We start from the raw sequence: 19,642 nt of genomic DNA on the forward strand, positions 1-19,642 counted from the left end.
TGCCAAGGTCACCTGTCCCTGTGGCTCATTCCATCTGACACAAAGCACTTCGTAAACCCCCAAGGACATGGGTGGAGGTCAGCTCCTACAAAGGAGGGGGCTTCTCCCTGCCCCCCAGGATTCTCCCTCCCCCTTCCCCACTCCTGAAATCCTGGTCCTTGTTCTAGGGCCAGCTTGGGCTGCCCTTCTCCCCAGGCTCCCCTGGCTCTGGCTCAGCCAGTCCCTTCTCTAGGGCCACGGGTTCTGGTGGCCCTTGGCTTTTGGCCCTGGCACACCATGCCTTGTGCTGTACTTACCTGGGTGTGTCCAATTGGAGTGCAAGGTCCCTGAGGACAGAGGGGCCTCCAGCCCTGGGCTAGGGCCTTGCCTCCTGCACAGCAGTGAAGGGAGGTATCAAAGGGCCAGAAAACCTCCCTAATGGTGAGAGTCATGCAAGGGTGACAGGTAATGAACTCCTCATCCCTGGCTGTGTGCAAGTAGAGTCTGGATGCCCACTTGTAGGGTGGTGGAGGTACCTGTTAGGTCTGGTTTGGGCTGGGGGCCCTTCCTACTCTGAGGGTCTGTGATTCTGTGCTTTGAATTCAAGGGGGATGAATGGAATGAGGTGCCTGGATGGGGGGGGGATGTGGAGGCAGCCATATGCATACGACATGCCCAGAAACCTGCCCCAGAAAACAGTGGCCGCCTGTGCTTAGGGGGCACCTTCTCAGCGTCCCTGGCCTCTGTGACATCGGGGCACAGCCAGGCTGCTGGGGGGAGTCCCTAGTGTCGAGGCTGGGCTGGTTTTTTGGGCAGAACCCTTGGAAGGAGGGAAGAAGAGGTCGAGGCAGACGGTGAGTGAGCTCTGAAGGCCAGAGAGATGTAGCTAGGAGTGTGGGAGGGAGGGAGGAGAAGAGAAGCAGGGAAGGGAAGGGACCCAGCGCTGACCACTACTGCCCCTGTATACCTGGGTTCTCACTTTCCCGAATCTGCTTAGGTGGCGGCTCATCCGTGTCCCAAGGCGTGGACTGGTTGATGGGCGTCTGCCCCCACCTGACGCTGGTCGCCAGTCCTTGCGATGGATTCTCTACCTTGGAGAGGCCAGGGACCTGTAGGGGAAGAAAAGGGAAATGCCCCCTGCACACCTTCCACCTTGGCCAGCAGATCAGGATAAGCACGCGCGAGCGCGCATGCGAGCACGCTCCCTGACTCTCACTGGCTGGTCTCATGAGCCCACTTGGGCTCCCTCCTCAGGGAAGGACCAGCCCAATGGCACCATAGACATTCCTAGGAACACCATATGTCAGCCTAGCAAGGGAAGAATGACCACTGAGGTTAGTCCACCCACAAGGAGGAGCATGTGGAGCCATGGAGGGAGCCTAGGGATTCCCCGTAAAATGAGAGCTTGGGCGGACTGGTTGCCAAAGTGCTGCCAGGTCCACATGCCTGTGGGCATGCGAGAAGAAAGCTGGGAAGGGCAGGGCTACCCAGGTTGGCCTGGCACTATCCGGACAAGGGCATGCCGGACCAACCCATCTCCTTTTTGGACAGACTACTGCATTAGCAGATGAGGTGAATGCTGTGGTCTCAGCTTACCTAGGTTTTAGCAAAGCTCTTGACACAATGAACCCCTTCCTACCTCACCCTGTTTGCCTCAGTTTCCTCATCTGTAAAATGAGCTGGAGAAGGAAATGGCAAAACCACTCCAGAAAACCCCAAATGGCCCCACCAAGGCCCTCCTCTCCTGATGCTTCATGCAAGGCAAGATTCTTAGACAAAGCTCCATTCTGTGAGGGGGCTGAGGTCCAGAATCTCTCTGCTGGGGCCACCCAGCCAAACCTCTCCTTCTACAGAGGAGGAAGCAGAGATCCAGAGAGGCCCTCCCCAGTGAGTGCATTGGTGACATGGGCCAGGAGTCAGGCCCAGATCTCCTAGCTCCCAGCCCGCTAATCCACAACGAAGGGAACACTCCAGCTAGGAGGGGAGCAGCCAGAGGGTCCTTCTGGGAATGCTGCCAGGGTCTGGGTTGCCTCATCAGCAAAGGGGCTTCCAATCAGAGCTCAGGAGGATCCTGGCCCTTGTGCACTTCAAGAGGCCAGGTCTACCTTTCAGACTTGGCTAGTCCTCAAAGGAGGAACATGCCAGCTCATCCCCAACGCCTCTCCCACTTGGTGAGAAGCACAGCAATATTGCTATGATTCCAAGCACGTGATCATGAACAAGGCTGCGCTGATTACTGGGACCAGATATCCAGACAGGGAACCTCCAGTGAGGACCTCCGGCTCCTAAGGTCGACCACACTGTCACTTAAAGTTTTAGAGAGATGCCTTGACCACAGGCACCCAGACAGTCTGTATCAGAGGCAGGGCTTGAAACCAAGTCATCCCTACCCCCTAGGCCACACTGCCTCCCAATGCTCACACCCCCACCCATGACATTACCTGACTTTAATAACGTGCTTCAAGGTCACAAAACTACAGGTGCCACCTCATCTGAGTCTTACAACTACTCTGTGAGGCAAGGCTCTATGAGGGCTACAGAGGATGAAACCGAAGGTCAGAGAGGGAAAGACTTATCCAGTCATGGCACTTTTTAGAATCAGAGGAGGATCTGAATTCAGGTCTTCCTGACTCCAAGTTCAGCTAAGAAGTGTTGGGGTTGGGACAGCCAGAGCTTGTGCCTTTGAGAGACCAGAAGTGGTGCCACATCACACGAAGACCCTGATGTCAATGCCCCCTTTAGTCACTGACCATGGTGGATGACACACCAGAAAAGATGAGCTTTGTGGCAAAGCAGAGAATGACGAATGAAGAAGACACGAAGCCAGTAGGCAGTAGCATCCCCCCCGCCCCCCGCCCCCTGGCTTCATTCTCGGTCTTTCTCCCTCTCTCTTCCGTCTCTCCCTCTGTCCCTGTTTCTCTTTCTCTCATGTCTGCAAACATTTAGCTTGGGAAAGAGTCATCAGTGACTTTCTTGATGTTCATGGATGTTTACTCCACCTGCCCTATCCTGTGGTCTTTCTTGCCCCAGGTTGGGTCGGGTCACCACACATCAGTAAAAGACGCAGTTTTGTGGATCACTGGCTTCCTCTGCCAACAGGGACACCCTTCACAGGAAGGGAGGGGAAGCTGATTCCTCTCTGCCCTCAGGGTTTGCTCAGCCCAACAAAAGTAAGTGTTCAGAGTGACTTTCTGGCTTCATCTCAGAGTTCAGGAGCCCTGGGTCCTCGAGACAGGGGGATGCTCTGAACCACTTTGTTGCCTCATTTAGCTTCTTGGTTTGGAAGCCTCAAACGTGACCCAGGCACGAGCCTGACACAAAGACAAGCTGATCCTTGCAGTGGTTCTCATGACATTACCAGCAATTGCATAGACTCAATAGGAAAACCAGCCTGCTCCCGTCCCTCGCCCAGATAGAAAAAACCACCTGTCCACCACGCCCGTGGCTAATTCTCCAGCAAAAAGCAATCTGTAGGAGAGGAATTTCGCTGATTTATTTCTGAGGGTAATGAATACTGCCACCCACCTTCTCCACCTTGATTGGGATATGGGGGACACCCACGGGCTGGCCTCCCTGATGCGTCAGCATGGCTGCCTGGCTGTCCAGAATAGCTGGGTAAGAATGCCCAGCAATGTGGTCATCTCTGTGGGTCTGGAACCCCTGCTCACATCTGCCCACTCCTCAGCTGGTGCTGCCAGCATGACCAACTCCCTAGGCCATCAGGGTGAGGGGCCTTCCCCACATCTCACTCTCAACCCTATTAGGCCAGGCTGGGCACGGTTTGTGCCCCAGGAGCAAAAGCTTGCGTGAGGCTGGGGGACCAGAGCTTGGTGGGTGGCCCAGCAACAGCCCGGACAGCCCCTCCCCAGAGGAGGCTGGTGGGACACCGAGCTAATAGCCACTCCTGGGCTCCCCGGCAATGAGATGCTAATGTATGCTCCATTAATGCAGGGCTGTCTTTCAGAGCTCTGGGGCCTCTCCAAGGGTCACGTTGGCAGCCCCCTGGCTCCTTTGGTGACTGAAAAACAACAAACCCTCCAGAGCCTTCATTTATTCTTAGTCTGAGACCCCATCCCAGGGAGGATAGCACGAGGGGTTAGCCCCCTGTTGGGCTCAGACACACGCCTGCACACGCCCCACAGCTGCCCTGAAGCCTGATCTGGAGGAAGGCCAATGGTGGCCGATGAAGCCCAGGCTTAACTGGGTGGGGGTGGTCTGAGAAATTCCCTCCTTCCTGGCCCCTTCATAAGTGTTGGCTGCACTGTCCGGGCCTCTCCAGCTCCCACCAGGCCCCCAGTGGGGTCGAGCAGCTGCAACAGGCAGAACCAAAGAAATCTGCATGAAGCCTTATACTGCTTGGCCCCAGGGGCGACTGAGGCCCGGACCCTCCCACCCCCCAGAGCCATTCCAGGGTGTAAGGGCAATCTCTCTGGAAGGTTTCAAAGGTGGGGGAAGGGAAGGAGGGCCTGAGGATTCTTACCCAGATACAAAGGTCGGGACCAGAAATCTGCCAAATCCCCTGCACCTCTGAGATTCAGTGATTCCTGTAAATGTGGGTCCTCTCCCTCTCCTGGGGAGGGGACAGGGTGGATCCAGAGCCAGAGACGTGGCCTCTGGGTGGGCTGGAGGAGGGGTCAGGGACAGCCAGGGATAGACCTGTGAGGGTGGCTTCCCTGGGGAGATAAGGGAGCAGGGCTGGTTAATCAGACTGAGCAGCCAGACTGGGAGGCAGAGGACCTGGGTTCCAATCCTGGCTCTTTCTCACGCCATTGCTACTTCTTGTCTGGACTGTCCCATTGGGGATGGGGTGGGGGTGGGGGTTGTCCCTGCCTCCGGCTCTTTCTCCCTCAGCCTCCTAAAGCGCAGGTCTGACCCCATCCTCTCGTGGTACCAGGAGCTTCCTGTACTTTCCGTCTAGCACACTGTCCCTGTCCCTTTCCTCCAGCCCTCGCTCCTCATCCTCCCCTGTGGGGGCTCAGCCATGGCCCTGCTGGCTCTGGGGCCATGTGCTTGCCGCTGCCTGCCTCCTGGGCCTGGAATGCCCTCCCTCCTCCCCTTCAAAACCCAGCTTTACTGGCTTCCTTGAAGACTCAGCTCGATCCCCTGGGCTCAGGGAGCCTGTTCCGGGAGCCCTGGCTGCCAGTGACTGCTTGCTGAGATGCCCTTCCATCTCCTCTGTAAGGAACCTGTATGTACCCAGTTATTTACATGTCGTCTCCCCCATCAGAGTATAAGCTTCTGGGGGATGAGAACCACCCCTCCCCTTCTTTGTAACTCCAGAACTTAGCACAGGGCCTGGTACACAGTAAACGTCTAATAAATGCTTGTTGATAGCCGGGTGTCCCCCTCTTGAATCTTCTCCAGACTAAACGCCCCTACCCTACCCGATGACAAAGCCCTTTAACAACCCGCTTGTCCTGTCTTGGCCACTTGGCAGTAACAGGGAAATCTGTAACATGGGGGAGAAGCAGGAGAAAAGGCTGGGGTTAGACATACTGAGTGCAGGATGCAGTGCTTGGTAGAGGCTCCTCCACTACCAGGCTGGGAGCCTGTGCCAGGACTCGTCCAATTGATGCTACTTCTGCCATCCTGGATCACGGTGAGCTGGAGTGTAGGGCTTATAACACCAAGAGACCGTGGGAGGTAGCCACCACCCCTTCAGGGCAGTGGAGAGAGCCCAGGCTGGCAGCCGTAATCCTGGATTTTCATCCTCCACCTTGATCTTGGGTGAATCACCTCTCCTGACAAAGCCTCACCTTCATCCTCTGTGGTACCTTCCATCCAGGGCGGATGCGAAAAGATGCTTGGGGAATCACAAGACTCCCAGGTAGCAGAAGTCATTGCCTCAGCCAGTGGTCCTGCTGCCCTGAGGGTGGGACCAGGGCATGACCTGGGACGGATAAGATGCCCCCTCAGTCCCGCTGTCATCAAGTTATCCAAGGAGCTGCTGGCCCGGGGTTGATTGAGGTCCTTCGTCCCTTCCCCTCCTGGGCTTAGCGCCCCTGTAGGAAGCAGGGTCTGATAAACTCAGCCACACTAAAGGGTGGGGAGATGAGTGGCTGAAGGCGGTGTCTCAAAGAAGAAAAGTCAATGACCAGATAAGAGCAATGACCAAAGGAATGAAGCAGGACCAGGGAATTTTCAGACATGAATCACCCTGCGAAGACTCTAAGACTCCTCAGATCACAACCCTTCATAGATGAAGAAGCTCAGGTCCAGAGAGAGGTGACTTGCCCAAGGTCACAAGAAGGATAGTGGGCAGCACCAGGCATTTACCTAAAGTTCTCTGACTTCAAGCTCACTGATGGCGGAGCTGGGGTTGCCTCCTTCCCTGAGTCATGGCTGCCTTATCTCCGGGGTCTGGGCACTGAAGGCCCACAGCTGGGGGCCCTGGCTTCAGCGTTCTGCTCCACTTACGTCATGCTGGTCATCAGAACCGCTCCTGAGAGATCCGACCCTTTCTTCCTTCCCCAGCCATAGCCCGTCTCTCCAGAAGGAAGGCGAGGAAGGTGCCGCAGGGGACTCCAGCCGCCCCAGAAAGAGCAGAGAACCCCCACCCCGACCTCCACCCACAATGCTGCTCAGCCCACGGCACAGCGTCGAGCCCAGCGCTGGCTCTTCCTGCTGGGCAGCAGAGAAGGGGATTAGCTGCTGAAGACTCACTAACAAGACCCCTCCTTCAGTGGCCCCGGCAGCAGACTTCCCGTTTAGACTCTAGCTATGAGCCGGCGCGCTCCGCGGCCCAACGAAATTTCTAATAATACAAACCAATGATGTGTTAAATTGGACACTTGGAGCGCCAGTGCCCACAGCTCGGAGGGGCTGAAGAAACGAGGCTTCCTTTTCTCCACCAATTCACAGCTGGGTTGGTCTCCATGCTCCTGACCGTTTGCAGGGAGGTAATTTTTTGTTTAAACTTTAATTTCAATCGTGTCGCTTTAAATATCTCTTCAGATCCCCTTGACATGACAGTGTACGTGCCTGTCTCTAGAAGGTCACTGGCTCTTGCAGAGCTGGGAGTAGGCAGGGCAGGGCAGGGCAGGGCAGAGGGCTCTCATACAGCACCTTCAGATTGGAAAAGCACAACACACACACAGCTTCTCACTGCATTCTTTCCCTCATTTTATGGGGAAGTAAACTGAGGCACAGAGGTGTGGAATCACTTGCCCACGGTCTGAATCCAGCTCTCTATCCATGACACCAGCAGCCTCAGACCATGAGAGGGGGAGGAAAGACTGAACAGGCCTGGGCTCTCTGACCCACGATCTGATGTTATGGGGACAGGGTCCCTCAGAGCCCCAAAACTCGTGCTGCTCAGAGGTCTCATCTTCTGCAGGGCTAAGTGCTGCTGGGTCACTCCTAGGTGCTCTCTCACTGTGTCTCTCTCTCGCCTGCCTTAACTTCCTCCTCTCCTTTTTAATCCCACTGTTTCTCTCCCCTCTCTTTGTTTCTCTCTCCTGCCTTCGTTTCCTCCCTCTCTCTCCCTCTGTCCCTCTCTCCTCTTCTCCATCTCTCTCTTCCCTCCCTTCCCCCTTCTCCCTTCTCCATCTGTCCCTCTCCCCTCCAACTCCCTCCTTCCTTCCCTTTCTCTATCCTTTTCTTCTCCCCTCTCTCTCCCTCCATTCCTCTGACCCCCTCTCCATCTCTCTCTACCCTCTCTCCTCCCCTCTCCTCTCTTCCTCTGTCCCTCTCCCCACCATCTTTTCTCCCCTCCCCTCTTCTCTCTGTCCCTCTCTTTCCCTCTCTCTCTCCCTTCCCCTCCATCTCTCTCCCCTCCCCTCTCCTCTCTGTCCCTCTCTTTTCCTCTGTCTCTCTCTCCCCTCCCCTCCATCTCTCTCCCCTTCCCTCTCCTCTTCTCTGTCCCTCTCTCCCCTCTTCTCTGTCTCTCTCCCCTCCCCTCCATCTGTCTCCCCTCTCCTCTCCTCTCTCCCTCTGTCCCTCTCTCCCCTCCCCTCCATCCCTCTCTCCTCCCCTCTCCTCTCCTCTCTGTCCCTCTCCTCCCCTCTTCTCTCTGTCCCTCTGTCCCCTCCCCTCTACTCTTCTCTGTCCCTCTCTCCCCTCCCCTCTTCTCTCCTCTCTGTCCCTCTCTTTCCCTCTGTCTCTCTCTTCCTTCCCCTCCATCTCTCTCCCTTATCCTCTCCTCTCCTCTCTGTCCCCCTCTCCCCTCCCCTCCATCTCTCTGCTTCCTCCCAGCATCTCTCAGTCTGCTGTGGTCTGGCTTGCACTCCCACCTCTCTGGCAGGACTCTCATTCCCATGGCCTCCCCCTAGTGATCTTCCACCAGCCCACCCCATGGCCTTGGCTCCTCTGGGTCTCCTTTGGCCTTGGATGCCCACTGCTTCCAGCTCTCCTCCTCATTCCCTGCCCGTTCCTTCTCTGTCGGCCTCTCTGACCTGCTGACCTCTGCTCTCCACTGTCAAGCCCTACGAGACTGATTAAAGCTGGGATCCTGAAGTGAGAACATCTTTATCATAAATCGTAGTAAAATCCCAGGGTCCCCTTGAGCTGTCTGGACTGGCATTGTCTGAACCTTAAGCTAGCAGTGTCTTGCCTCGCTCCTTGCTCTGGCCCCCAGCCCTCCTCAGCACGCTCAAGTGTTTGCCGCAGACAAAGGAGATGGTGCCAGCTCTTGCCAGCCTGCTCTGCCCGCTACCTTTCTTGGGGTAGCAGCACCTCGAGTGTACTCTGGCCCACCAAAGCCCAACCTTCCCAGTGCACAGGAGCCAGGGAGAAGGGGAGCTGGTATGGAGGGTGTCCTGATTCCTGCCCCCTGAGGTCCAACCTCCTCAGCACACAGCAGTGACAAAGAAGGCAGAGGATGTGATCACACCTGGGAAATCAAAGCTTTTGACCGGTCTCCAAACACTTTCAACTGCAAACTTCTCAGGCCCCATTTCCAAGGAACTTTTCATCCACAGCAAAATCCAAAAACATTTCAAAGGAGCTTTGAACTAAGATCACTTGAAGGACCCCCCCTCCCCCAAGCCCAACCTCCCTAAACAAAGGTATCTTTGAAAAGACTGAGCCCCTTCTTCTTCTAAGGAAGGCAGGCACTGTGATCGCTGACGGCTCTCCTTCTGTTCTGTTCTAAGATGTCGGAAACAGGGGCGGCCCCTCTCAGTGGCTGCCTGTGATGTGGACAAGGGAAGAGGCCCATGTGGACCAGCAGCATTGGGCAGGGCCCTCTGAAGGCCCCTCCTCTAGCTGGCCCACTTGGTCTCTTGGGCTCCTGGCAGGCCAGGGCCTTTTCATCCCCACAGCAGGGGTGGCTGGGGGCTCTCTAGGCTGAGAGTCATGGGGTCTTGGCCTTTCTCTGAAGCAGAGAGGGAAGGCCTAGGGAGGCTCCAGCCTTCCATAGGATGCCACTTCTCAAAGTCCAAATCTGGGCCCTCAAAGTCTTAGAATGCTGACCCACTCCACCCACCCAGGATGTACCCTCCTGTGAGCAGCAAGTATCTGAAAACCTGTGTTCTAGCGGCCTTTCTGATCTGGGTTTAGTCTCATTCTCCTCACCATGACTGACCGCTGGCATTCAGGATTGGCAGTGAGACCATGGAGGAACACCTGGCTTCCAGTCCAGCCCTGGCGGTGGGGCACTGGGGAGTCCTGGTCCTCCCAAGCCAGCTGGATGAGGGGACCTCTACGGTTTTCTCCAGTCCTGAGGTCCTGTGCCATGCTGAGTCCTCCAAAGAGGTGGCAATGCTTTCTACTCAGAAGTGAAGCTCTGACCCATGTCCATGAGCATGGTGACTTTGGAGAAGTCTTGAAATCTCTCTTCTAATCTGTAAAATAGGCTAGTCACCATCTGGCTGGCTGAGCAGGGGCATGAAGGCAGCACAGCACAGCACAGTGGAGTTTCAGACCCTGGTTCAAATGCAGCTTTTGCTACTTAGCTAAGTGGTCCTGGGCAAATCACTTCCCCTTTCTAGGACTCAGTTTCTTCATCTGTAAAAGGAGGGACCGGACCTGATGATAATATTTATGAAAGTGTAGGCAGCACATGTCCTTGGTGGCTGGGTGCTAACAGCATGTGCCTGGCACTGTGTTAGGTGTCAGGGATACAAGGACCAGACAAAAACAGTCTGGAAGGGGTCAGCAAGCTTCCTGCCCCAGGTCTGAAGATTTGTTCTAGGCCCAGAGAAGGCCTAGAAGTCTGAAGGACTTTGTAGGCCTGGGGTGGGGGCACAAGCCCCAGAGCGATTGGCAAGAAGTCAAGCATATCTGTAGGGACCATTTGAGGTCTGAGGGATGGTGTGAAGAAAGGGACAGAGACAGGAGAGGGCAGATGAGGAGGTGATGCACCATTACCCTGGAAAAGGGTGGAGGAGGTAGACTATGCAGTGGCCTTGAATGACAGGCTAAAGGCTTTATTCACCCACAGGTGGAAAAGAGACTAAAAATATTTACCAGTCGAGGGAATACTGTTCATTGCTGGAAATGTAGCCCAGAAAGATTTCTGGGTCAATGTTTGCTGCACCAAGGAGCTCCATCTCGGGATGAAGTTTGGGTTCCACGGTTTCTCACCTCTCCCCCTCATTTCCAAAGCGCTCTCCACTCCACCTCCCTGCCATCCTCCTCCCCACCCTGGGGGCCGCCAGGGAATTCTGAGCTTCTCGAGGTCTGGGACCCAGGCAGGAGCAGAGCCTCAGGACGAGGCAGAGCTGAAGGCGGGAACGTTTGCCACCAGCGGAGGAAGCGTACCAGGGATGCGCTCCCAATTTCCCAAATCAGCTCCAATTCCTCATTTTGGATTTAAAACAAGAAAACACCAACAAACACAAAGGGAGAAACAGATGGCAATGAGTACAGGAGCGGGGAGGGAGAAGTATCCTACAAGGGAGGACAGCCTCACACGCCGCTTCCTTCCAACGTGGCTAACGGGAAGAAGACAGCCTTGCCAGAGGCAGCATCCCGGTGTTCTCGCATGGCCGTGAGGGCTACACGTGGTGGGCTCTTTAAAGCAGCTCCCCAAGTGGGGTCTACACGCTCTGAGCAATTGCCATCTGCGCTGTCGAAATGAGCCGCGGTGCCTGCCCCAAGGGACGCCAGGAGAAGGGAGCAGCACCGGCCGTTCCTCCCTAAGCTGCCCCGCTCTCCCTGCTCTCCCCATCCCACCCGGCTCTCTCGATCCTCCCCAGCCCTTGCTATCTTCCCCAGGCCCCCCCGCTCTCCAGCCCCACTGCCCTCAGCCTCTGCCGGGAAAGACCAAGCTGAGTAGTGAGACAGGTGGCTGTCCAGTGGAGGAGGGCGCTGCGATGGGTGGGGCAGATACAAAGACAGAATCCGGAGCAGTGGGGCGATTCAGGCTTGCGGTCAGGGACGATTGGCAGGGGGCTCCCCTGCACTGGAGGGAAGTGGCCTCACTTTAGGCAGAGGAGGAATGGCCTCTTGACAGCAGGGGTCTCCTTTTGGATAGGGTTGGACTTGAGGTTGCTGAGGTCCCATTCAGTGTTGCAGGCCGGGCTAGTAGACAAGCACCAAGTGCTGGCCGGTGCCAAATGCAAGGAGCAGCCTTCCTCATGATCTTGGCTCTGCTCCTTCCTGTCTGGGTGACCTAGGAGCAGTCTCAGCCCTCCTCTGTGCCTTAATTTCTTCATCTCTAAGAGGAGGAGGAAGAGGATGCCAAAGGTCCCTCTTTGTGGTAAGCCCATGACCTCAGAGGTGCTAGGGGGTTCAGTGGGTCTGTCTCACTAATCTCTGAAAAAGAGTCCTCCACCCTGCCCCTCCCAGAGGTCAGGCAGGAGGAAGGAATGGGAACTCAGGCTGTCCCTGGGGCTGCTTGGACAGTGGATGGGGTGGGGTCCCCACTGATGGGACCTCAGGGACCTGGAAATGGACTCTCCTAGCCGGCAGCTTGTCCTCTTCTCTACTGGCAGTTTTTGGGGACTGGGCAAAGGCAGGGTCCCTTATCATCAGGCTGTCACGAGGGACCTTGAACCCCTGGAAGTTGGGGTTTCCTGCCATAGGCAGGGGTCACTGATTCCTTGGGGAGCCATGGATTTCCCTGCCCTGGCCTGAACAGAATCACTTCCCCTCCCCTCCCCTTCCTGCCACTGCCCCTGAGCTCGGTGTGTGCCCACTCTATCAACATGGGACTCAGGGACTCTGCTGAGAATCATAAGGAGCTGGAGGCTGGGAGTCCTGGCCCTGCCTCTTCAGAGGAGGACCCTCAGGCTCAGAGAAGTCACAGAATTTGAACACAGGGCTCCTGACTGCAGAACCTATTGCTTCTTGGTCCTTGAGATCTCCACCAGTCCTGCAGAGGTTGACTCCATACCCACACTGCCAAGTACAGTGCTGATCATCTGGGAGATCAACAGGATACTACCCAGCATGGCATCTGCCCCCCTGCCCTGGCCACAGCAATAGCCCCCTGTCCTTTTCTTCCCACCCCACCCCCTCCTTTCAATAAGCCTAGAGTGCTCTTAGGAGGCCTGCCTGCCCCCTGAAGACAAAGGGCTGGAGATAAGAGACAACTCCCTCCCCAGAGAGTAGGTATGGAGGAAAGCTTCCCCTCTAGGGAAAAGCTTTAGGCTCTGGGCCTAAAAGATCTCCCTCGGGGCCCTCTCTGGATACCACTGAGCTAGGCTGTCTTTGTTTGCCCCCTGGGGTCTTACTGGGGGTTCTATATTCCTAGAGCCTGAGCTCCAGGGCCTGGCCCCCATTACACCAGGAAACATGTGTCAGAGTCCATGTGGAGTCGTTATCACCCTGGGTTACTGGGCAGAGAAGAGGGGAGGCTCCAGTGGGGCTGGAGCTGGTGCTGGGACCTTGGGGCTGTCTCTGGTCTTCTTAGCTTTCCCTGCCCCTAATCTGTGGCTGCTGGGTAGGGGACAGCCACAGGTCTGCGCAGGGCAAAGCCAGGGTGGCCTGTTACTGCCTTGGCTCTGACTGCATCTGAGCCCACCTGCCTTCATACATGGGGCACAGTCTGCCAGCCCTACACCCTGCTGGCTCCTGTGACCTCCAGCTCCTAGCCAGCTTCCTGTGGGAGCTTCCTCACTGCTCCACAGATCCTGTGGTCCCGGGAACCTCCACCCTTTGCCCACACCCCCTCCTCCCTCCTTCTCTCTGGCTTCCCTCTGGCCAGCCATAGCCCACGCAAGTTTCTTCCATGCACTTGCCTCCCCTGGGCACCCTTCAAGGCCCCAACTTCCTGAGCTACTGGTTTATGTATGACCTACACCATCAAAAATGTTCCACGGGTGGTTTCAAGATTCCTAAAACACATATTCAAAATAACTCGAGTCTTTTTGGAAGGCGCCATCCATCTCAGGGGGGCAGGATGCTTACTGCCTCCACACATTCTAGACAGTGTTGGGCTCTGGAGGTGATATGAGTCCTGTCAGCCCCTCAAGGACCCCTGCTAAGGGCCCAGGCTCAGGCCTGTCTGTCCCACCACCTGTCATGTCTATAGCCCCACAACACCCCCCCCCCACCTTTGTGCCTCCCACTGAAGAGGAACATCTGTCTAAGGATTTCTTCCTAATCCTGGGCAGTAACCCCCAAAGGGTAGACAGCCACCCAGCACATCTGGCATTTACTATTTGCTGATTTCTCATGTGCTACTGACAGTCCAAAATCACCAAGTGGGCACCGAGTCCACTCTCCGTAATCCTGCTCATAAGTGCTCAGCATTGAGCCCCTCCCCAGGAGCTGGTGCGGTTGGCCCAGACGTCCCCCCGGATCACCCAGAATCTCTCTACAAGGCACAAACTGTTTCTCTCCCCTCCACCCCATGAGGATATATGTGTCTTGAGGGCAGGCACCTGGTCATTTTTGTCACTGGATTCCTGGCCCAGACTACAGTCAGAGTAGCTCCAGTGTAGACATGTAGCTCGGTGCCCAGGGTGGGAAGGCTCTTGCAGCAGGACCTGGCCTGGACTTGGCCCGAGAGGCTGAGGAGGGGATAGCAACTGGCCATTAGCCAGACCTTGTTTCTCTGGCAGGGGGAAAGGCAAGGTCTTGCATTTTGCCCCCAGCAAGACCCAAGACGTAGTTCAGATTATGGCCGCATCTGACCAGCTATGTGACCTAAGGCAAGCCATCTCTCTCTCTGGGCAGGTTAGACGAGAGCACCCCTAAGGTGGTTGGCCACTCAGCCACCCTGTGGTTCAGTCACCCGGGTTAGCAGGACCAGTGGTCGCCTGGGCTGTGACCATATGAGCCACTTTTGAATGCAAGTTTGATTTTCAAAAATAATGGTAGCAGGAACACGGAGAGTGTGGCCAGGGGTGCTCCAGCTCCATCATCTCCATGGCTTCTCCCCCAGGTTCCATCATCTCCAGCCTCTCCCCCAGTCTAGCTTCTCCCCACATAATCTTATCAAGCTGAGATAAAGTAAGTCAAATGATACAAATGATTCAAAAGGTCAAAGGACCCCAGGTTGAAGAACAAAGTGAGCAACTCGCACCTATCTGTGCCGGACAGAGGCCAGCTCCACAATGAGGCACCCCTCCAGCCAGTGACGAGAGAGGAGGGGGATGGGCAGGTGTGTGCGCCCCCCAATCCTGTGACCAGAGCAGGGGGGGTGGGCAGGGGTATGCGCCCCCTAATGCTGTGACCAGAGCGGAAGGGGGTGGGCAGGGGCGTGCGCCCCCCCAGTGACCAGAGCAGAGGGGGATGGGCAGGGGTTGCGCCCGTCAATCCTGTGACCAGAGCAGGGGGGCAAGAGTGTGTCCCCTATCCTTTGACCCCGCCGCCAGCAGTATTGGGGGGGCCGGTGGCAGCTGTCTGGTTGTCTGACATGAGCAGCCAGACCTAATGGCTAAACAGAGGGGCTCCCAGCACGGGCACTGACCTGGGAGACAGAGCAAAATAATTAACACAGAAGGACAGCGATAATTGAAACACCTGACCCGGTAAGAGCGGAGCGGTTGGAGCCAGGAAATCGGAGGCTGTAATTAGCTTAATTCCTTGAAAAAGGAATCACAGACTGAACCCCGGCAGGACATTGAGTGTCCCCCGCGTCCCGCAGGGAGCTGCGGACACTGGAAAATGTTAAACGATGAAAAGTCAGAAAGAAGCTCGGGGCTGGTGGGGGGAGGCACCGCCCGGGAGAAATCTGACCTCCGTCCCACCCCCCCCCGCGCCCCTTTCCCAGTCCCCCACCGCACCCCTGCAGCAAGCCTCGCCCTCCCCGAGAAGCCAGCGCCCCTCAGCCCCCGAACCTGGAGCGGAGGGGCCCCACCGCAGGAAGTCTTTCACTCGAGGGGGATCCACCAGACTTGGGCGGGGGTAGGCATCCTGAGGTCCCTGTCATCTCGAGGACCACAGGAGGCTGTCAAGAGATTGGAGCCACCAGGGTGGCTGGGAAAGTTTGGGCGGGGGTTAATGATTTACTCAGGCCTGGAATTCGGGGTGGGGGGGCAGGGGCGGCAGAAGGCCTCCCGGGTAGAGGCCGACATGCCCCTCCCAGCTGTTCCCCAGCCTGTTCCTCTCCCGGCCTCAGCCCGCGGCGCCTTTACTCTTCTTCAGGCTTTCACAGATAGTGAGAGGTAGGAAGGTTTGGGCGCCTTTGAATGTTGTTAATGAATCTGAGTGCAGAGGGAGCATTCCTGGTTCTAGGGAACAGAAGACAGCCCCCACAGCCCCTGCTCGGTCATTGGCATCCGTTATCCCCCGCAACATTTTGGGAACAAAGAATTCTGGGTCACCGGCTTTCCAGCATCCTCCAGAACCTGACCGCGCCCAGTCCATTGCCTCCGTCTGGTAGTGACTCCCGAAGGGGGTTGTCAGCAGGCCAGTGTTGGCCTCAGTGACTCCTGAGGTTTCCACCCCTCCCCCCCGTCCCCCCGCCCCAGCAGGGGCTGCTTTCTGCCTTTCTTAGAATCCCCAGTGCTTATTTAGCACAGGGACGGACACACAGTAGCTTTGTAGATGGCAGGTGACTAAGAGCACCTTGAATTTGGGTGAATAAATGCCCTGGGGACAGAGGCTGGCACCAGCTGCTGTTGTTCCTGAGGCTTTTCTCACTCCTGGAATCGGCTGCCCCCCTCACCCCACCCCATTCTACCTTCAAGGCCCAAGTCCCCTTACCTCCTCCAGGAAGCCTCCCTGGGTCAATTCAGCCCACTCAGGTGTTACTTGTCTGAAGGTCTGGCAGTGAGACTAGCCTGGCCCACCCACCCAATAAGTCAATAACTCAGTCAGGGAGCATTCACTATGCCTTTATGTGCCGAGCAATGGAGGAACAGAGAAAAGGCAAAAATCCCATCCTGTCCTCAGGTACTTTCACTCTGATGGGGGAAGGGCACCCACACAGGTGAGCACCCACTAGCCACCGAGAGAGGAGATGAACGAGGGGGAGGGAAACTAGCAGCCCAACGATTCTGCCTTGAAATGTCCTCCTCAAAAGATGACACCTCTTCTTTGCTGGATCACTGCCTTTCAACAGACCGTCCCCACTTTGGGGATGGGGACAGTTGTCTTTTTCTGCTGGGGATCCAAGGCTCTTGGCAGCTGTCATGGCTCTCTAGATGCTCATCACCTCCAAACAAAGGCCTCACATGCAGAAGGTGGCTAAAGGAGGTGGGCTGGGCTCTAGGGTGGGACCTTCCCCTCTGCTTGCTCGTTTTATGGCAGGACTGGGGGGAGGGGAAGGGAATAAGCATTGATTAAGCATCTGCTGTGTGCCAGGCCCTGTGCCAAGTGCTTTACAAATGGGATCTCATGTGACTAAGTCCCAGGACATGGCTGAACCATAACAGAAACTCCCTGAATCTAACTTGACCACTGGCCTCCCTCTCCAGCCTCCATACCACCCTGAATGACCTCCTGGCCTCCTGGGGAAATGGCGGTTTTCATCATTATCTCTTCTGTCCTCCGAGATACCTGAATCCCTGAGGGACCACTTACTGGGAAAGCAGCTGATGCCAAAATCTGACAACAGTTTCTGCAGTCATGGGAATGAGCAATTAAGCCCCAGCCTCTGGAAGAGCTGCCTGCTCAGACTTGGGTGGGGGGGGGTGTCACCGGCATCCTGGACAATGATGCAGCCTCGTTAGGACAGAGGCTGACCAACAGGGGTCATGTGAGGTCACCGCTCACCCCATCCTTCGGGTACCCAATGATCCCACCAGCACAGAGGGCCAGCCCTGCTCAAAGACAGGCAGGGGGTTGTCTGGCCTTGCTGAGTGAGGGTGGGGCAGGCTTTATCCACCTGCTACCTGATCTGAGTCAGTGTGGGCAGGAACAGCAGGAGACCTGGGGACAACCTCCCCCAAGGCCAAGTGCTTTCTCTGCACTCCTCAGGCTTGGCGTCAAAGCCTCTTCTCAGCAGACTCCCGACTCCTGTTCCATATCCTGTGATGTGGTCATGGCGGCCTCCAGCTGTTCTTCACAAATGAAGCCCCACGGCCTGGCTCTGTACATTCTCTCAGGCAGTCCCTAGATGCCTGGAATGTCCTCCCTCTTCTCCACCTCTGGGCTTCCTTCCATCTGCCTCGTCTGCACTCCAGTCCCTCTGGTCATTGTTCCCTGCACCTTTATCCTGACAGTCTCTCTCCAATCGAATGGGAGCCCTTTGAAACCAGGCCTGTTTCTAACTTTCTCGGTATCCCCAGAACTTGGCTCATTGCTTGAACACCTGATGTACTTTGTCACTGGGCTGGTGGGTTATTGCTTGGGGCTGACCCTGGAGCATTCCTGATCTACTCCTCCCCCACCCCCAGCACTTGCTGATGTCACTTGTCATGACATCTTGCTTAGCCCATCCCCAAGCTGACGCCTGGGCCCCTCAGAGCAGCTTGCTCCTGCCCCCAGAATGGACCAGTTCCTGCTGAGGACCCCTTTGGCACCATGACCTCCTGCCCCATCAGTCACTGAAGGATTGAAGGCAAGATTCCATGTGAAGCTCTACACTTGAGAAATTCGAGAGAATTCACGGGCAGAGGGAGTCTGCGGCAGGTCAGCTCCTCGAGGCAGGAAGTGTTGCTGCCCCTAGGTGCTGGCCAGAGAAGGAGGCCTGGCGCAGGGGAGCCAGATGGGAGTCCTCAGGGCTTCTGATGGGCATGGGGCCAAGAGAGTATCCCCAGACCCTGGCCTCCACAACTCACCATGGTCAGAGAACCCTGGCCATGGGGCCCATGTGGGCAGTGTGTCCTTGAGCCTGCTGTCCCCCTCATCACTCACCTAGCCCAGGCAGGAACCTGTACTTGGTGCTGGTCCAGGACTGCGAACACCTTTGCTTCCTAGGCCCCCATGACCATCTCTCTCCAGGGAAAGATTCTAATAGGTAAGAACTGAGGATTACTGGAAGGAACCTCATTTTAGAGGAATCTGAAGCCCAGTGGGGCAATGGCTTGCCCAAGGTGATGTGGGTTTGAAGTAGCTTAGCTGGGATTCGAACCTAGGACCTCTGACTCCATCAGCAAACAGGCTTTTCTCTGGGCCCCCCAGAGGGTTGTCACTTGGGGGCTGGGCTCAAGCTCTCCCTTCTAACAGACATTTATATGGCCTGATGGCCTGCCTTTCTGTCCCCAAGCCCTGCTGGGGGACAAGAACACCAACTTCTCTTTGCTGAAGGATGCTGAAGGCCATCCGAGGGGTCTGGTTCCCTGTGGGTGCCCCAGCCCAGACAAAGGTGGATTCCCCCTGGCCTCAGCCTATGGTAAGGTGGCCTGAGCATCAAGCCTTAGCTGTTGAGTCTGGAGAAGGGGAGCCTTTCAGCCCGAAGTCAATTTCCCTCTTTCTTAGCTCCAAATCTAAGTCTCTCTAATCCATGCTGGCCAACTGGGATGAAGGCCTCCATTCTTGCTTTGGCTGTGCTTCCCTGAAGAGTCCCCAGTGGCCTGTCTAGCCTGCCCAGACTCTGCTAGCTGACTGTGGAAGACACAGCATCTCTGGGACTGGTTCTTGTGGCAGCCCCTCAGTCAGGCCAGCCCACAGACTTGGTCTGTGGCTCTTTCCTTATGTTACCATGGTGCCACCAGCCTAGCCTCCTACTCAAGGGGGAAAGGCCTGCTGGTCTCCCTGTGGGAGAGGCCCACATCGGCCAAGCCCAGAGGAGAAGAGGGTGTGACTAGTGGTGAGTGACATACATGCTCTTGGCAAAGCCAGCAGCTAATAATTATCCTGAGTGGCTGAGTGTCGAGGCCCTCATTTATAATTCTCCTTGCTCCGCTCACTTTCCAAAGAGTGAGTTTTTAATTTAAAAAGAAAATCAGTCTCTATTTTGGGAGTGAAAGTGACTGAAAAAGTGATGAACAAACAAAGTTCTTTGCTAGGCAGCTTCTGTGGGGCCGCCCATCAGCCATGCCAACACCAAGAAGACAGTTGCTGGCCTGGACAGGGAGCTTAGGGCTCTCGGCAGCTCTCCCCTATTCAGGCTCTGTGGGTCCTCCCAGTCAGCCCATGGGGCACAGTGCAGGGAATCAGGTCCCTTCCCATCAGGCTAACAGAGAAGCAGGAAGGGGAGGCTGCTCAAGGTCACACTACAGGGCTAGGACTAGAACCACTCTCTGAGAGAGGGCATCACAAAAGATGAGCCCCAGAGTTTCCTGCTTTTCTGTCTTTGCTCTTAGGGTCCTGGCACAACAAGAAGGCAATGAGCCACATGCCTGTGCTCCTGACTCTCTCTGGGCAGCGGTCCAGGGCCATTGGAGGACCCTCCAATTTGGGGGCTCCACCTACCTGCCTGTTTCCCTCTTGGGCTCTCCAGCCT

The 19,642-nt window shown here is 56.2% G+C and overlaps 1 protein-coding gene across 1 annotated transcript in view; it reads right to left on the reverse strand.

The window, feature by feature from the left end:
- The window catches only part of KLHL29 (kelch like family member 29), a 139,431-nt gene that overhangs the window by 43,400 nt on the left and 76,389 nt on the right, over nucleotides 1-19,642 (reverse strand). The window contains exon 3 of the mRNA XM_036751381.1: nucleotides 947-1,088. Coding sequence (XP_036607276.1) covers nucleotides 947-1,088 — 142 coding nt within the window. The remainder of the gene's footprint in view (nucleotides 1-946; nucleotides 1,089-19,642) is intronic.

The sequence above is a fragment of the Trichosurus vulpecula genome, chromosome 3 (genome assembly GCF_011100635.1).
Source record: "Trichosurus vulpecula isolate mTriVul1 chromosome 3, mTriVul1.pri, whole genome shotgun sequence".
In the NCBI taxonomy this organism is placed as follows: domain Eukaryota; kingdom Metazoa; phylum Chordata; class Mammalia; order Diprotodontia; family Phalangeridae; genus Trichosurus; species Trichosurus vulpecula.